Source organism: Talaromyces atroroseus (genome assembly GCF_001907595.1).
Source record: "Talaromyces atroroseus strain IBT 11181 chromosome Unknown scaffold_10, whole genome shotgun sequence".
In the NCBI taxonomy this organism is placed as follows: domain Eukaryota; kingdom Fungi; phylum Ascomycota; class Eurotiomycetes; order Eurotiales; family Trichocomaceae; genus Talaromyces; species Talaromyces atroroseus.
The window spans coordinates 3,368-6,147 of record NW_017971442.1 but is presented as its reverse complement, the minus strand read 5'-3'; the positions used below and the strand labels follow the sequence as shown (position 1 = coordinate 6,147).

The window sequence follows — 2,780 nt, the reverse complement described above, 5'->3', positions numbered from 1 at the left end:
GCGTTAACCAGCCAAACCATTGATCTTCCTGGTGCGAGAACGTCTCACTCAACGAGCATACACAACAACCTCAGGTGCTCCCGGGCCCCCTGCCCAGAAGTATTAACCAGCCAACCCATTATGCTTCCTGGGAGCAATAGCCACTGCGTTTCTATCGTTCTTCATCACCACGAAAAGAATCTATATTTTTCCCTACCAGCTATAATAGCCACTGATTTGGGAGCCATTCTCTTTAAGCTATCAATCACTAGCCAGCCTCCTCTACTACTTCTTCCCCTAGAGCTCCTACAACATATCTATGCCAGCTACAGGATCCCGTCAACCAATAGGATCTTATTATCTATCGTTTTATATAACTAGAGGGCTTAGTCTATCTCATCTTAACCTCAGACCCTATCGCGACGAGTCTTGGCCCATATTTTCGTGGACTTGTTATTGATCGTTTTTCTATCTAAGCCAACTCGTCATTAGTTCTTTTCTCTCGTAAGTGACACCATGTTTCAACTAGCGGAGGAAAGCGCTGCAGTAGCTGTAGGGATTATAGACATAGAGAAAATTATAATTTTGCTGGGTTGATATATTTAGAAAAAGTTTAAGAGAGTATATTAATATGGATGATAAACAAACCCTAGGAATGAGGCCAAATTGGGTTTAATAATATCTTAGACCTAGTAAAAATAAGCGTTGCATACCCGCTGCAAATACAGCCAATTACCGCAGGGTTCTATATATTAAGGTTTAGCAGAGATTGATCGCCAGGGGAATACTACAAGCTTAATTGATATCCCTGTCTTGGCCCATATAACGTCAGCCCAATAATCAAGGCCTTAAAGGGAACGACTGATACATCCACAGCTGGCATCACTAGTGGTAAAAAATTGCCATGACGCGAAAGGCTATTGAGATATCATAGTCTAGATGTAGACTAGTGTTATTATACTCCATCAGTTGCCTACTCTAAATATAGACCAGGGCCCAGGATCCACTTAGGGAACTTCCCCGCTAAACTCTCAATCGTAATCAACAACTTAATCATAAGCTAAACCAGATTAGGTTTAACGCAAGATAGTGTTGATTTCCACAAGACCTCTTCCTCATCTTTCTTTCTTTCCTCCTCTACCCCTCGACTTAATCACTTTTCATCTCGATATCTTCTGCAGCATTTGCCTAATCATCACATATCTACCCTCAGTCAAAAGCTCTTGATCCAACGAAGAGAACGAGCCTACTTTCACTACTATAAAGGACAAACAGCACAAGACGCACCACCAAACATCACTATATTAGATTCAATCGTGAGTGGGCTCAAATCAGCAACGCATCAACCAACACTATATATCTCTCAATTTCTTTAATCCTCGCACTCAGCCCCCGTGTCAGCGATCACAGTTCCAGGCAGGGGCCTAGGATCGACCACCTACATCTTGATTTACATATTGAGACGAGCCATCTTCAGTCAACATAAAATAAGACAACATCCTACCCAACTCAATATTGGTAAATACTAACTATTAGTTATTCAACTTACCTAGTCAGTTAATAACTACGTCTTTATCCAGCACTACTGGAGTAGTGATAATAGGGCGAAAGTTCGAGAACAACAACCAGGTATTCAACTTCATAGAGAGTGGGACCCTTGATCGTGATGCGACAGGCGCTTTTATCACACAAGCCACAGCCGAGGTCTTAGATAGACGCCGCAATGCATTCTATAAAATCGACGGCTTTGTGACCAGACTTATGGAAGTCAGTGGGAGGGTTCTTCCAGAGTCGAAAAACAAGGAATGGTGGGAGCAACATAAGTTAGATAACGCGTGGAAAAAACTATTAGAAATCAAGAGGAAACATCAATTAGATCGGACACAAAGGACCAGCAACCGCATGAGTAAAGTGACGGCGGCATGGGGTGCTGCCAGCTTATATCTAGTTGGCGAGGGTATCTCGAAGAACAAGGCCGCGTATTATAATGCGTTGGCGACCACTTGCCCAACGTGGGAGGATGCACGGCATTATTTCAACCGTGTGCTATATGATCGCCGTGTGAACCATCGACGTGGTCAATCATTTAGCATGATTATTAGCACCGCTGACGCTAAAAGTGCACGAGATCTAGCCCAGGGAAATGCTCAGCCACCGGTGCTAAGCAGCAACGAATTGCAGCATTTGAACAGCATAACCGGGGAAACATATGATTTTGACCAATATGGATTGCTCGCCATCCGCGCTTACACCAGAGCACAGCTGGCAGATTCCTCCATTATCACATCGCCATATAGCGGAGAACCAGGGTACGCAGAGACCATTGGTGAAGTCACTGAAGCCGACACCCCCAGACCAGACCGTATGGGCTTGGGCTCGTCACGGCGACCTGGCCGTGGAAGGGACGGACAAGTTGTGTCCCCGTCCAATAGACCCAAGCGCACCGCGGTCGAGTACAATGATAATGATTCCATCGACGACATCGACATAGATGGAGTTAGAGGCGACGATATCCAGTCCAACCACGAGCCAATGCACAATGATCCCGAGCCTCACTCGACCGCAAACTCCGGACCCCCTGCCCCAGAGCACATAGGCGATGATGATGCTCTAATGGTTGATTCTACAAACCCCGAGCATGACGAGTCGGGTGCTTCTGGGCCCCCTGTCCCAGAGCGCATGGGCGATGATGATGCTCTAATGGTTGATTCTACGAACCCCGAGCGTGACGAGTCGGGTGCTTCCGGGCCCCCTGTCCCAGAGCGCATGGGCGATGATGATGCTCTAATGGTTGATTCTAC

The 2,780-nt window shown here is 46.0% G+C and overlaps 1 protein-coding gene across 1 annotated transcript, besides 1 other annotated feature; it reads left to right on the top strand.

Moving 5' to 3' along the window:
* Window positions 1-3: 3 nt before the first annotated feature.
* Window positions 4-308: a repeat region (Identified by RepeatMasker using a combination of RepBase library and repeat library created with RepeatScout).
* Window positions 309-1,881: 1,573 nt separating this feature from the next.
* UA08_06880A (hypothetical protein) lies at window positions 1,882-2,780 on the top strand (the record flags this gene model as incomplete). Its single annotated transcript, XM_020261980.1, has 1 exon — window positions 1,882-2,780. A coding segment is annotated over one exon (899 nt), but the record flags the coding sequence as incomplete, so codon positions are not given.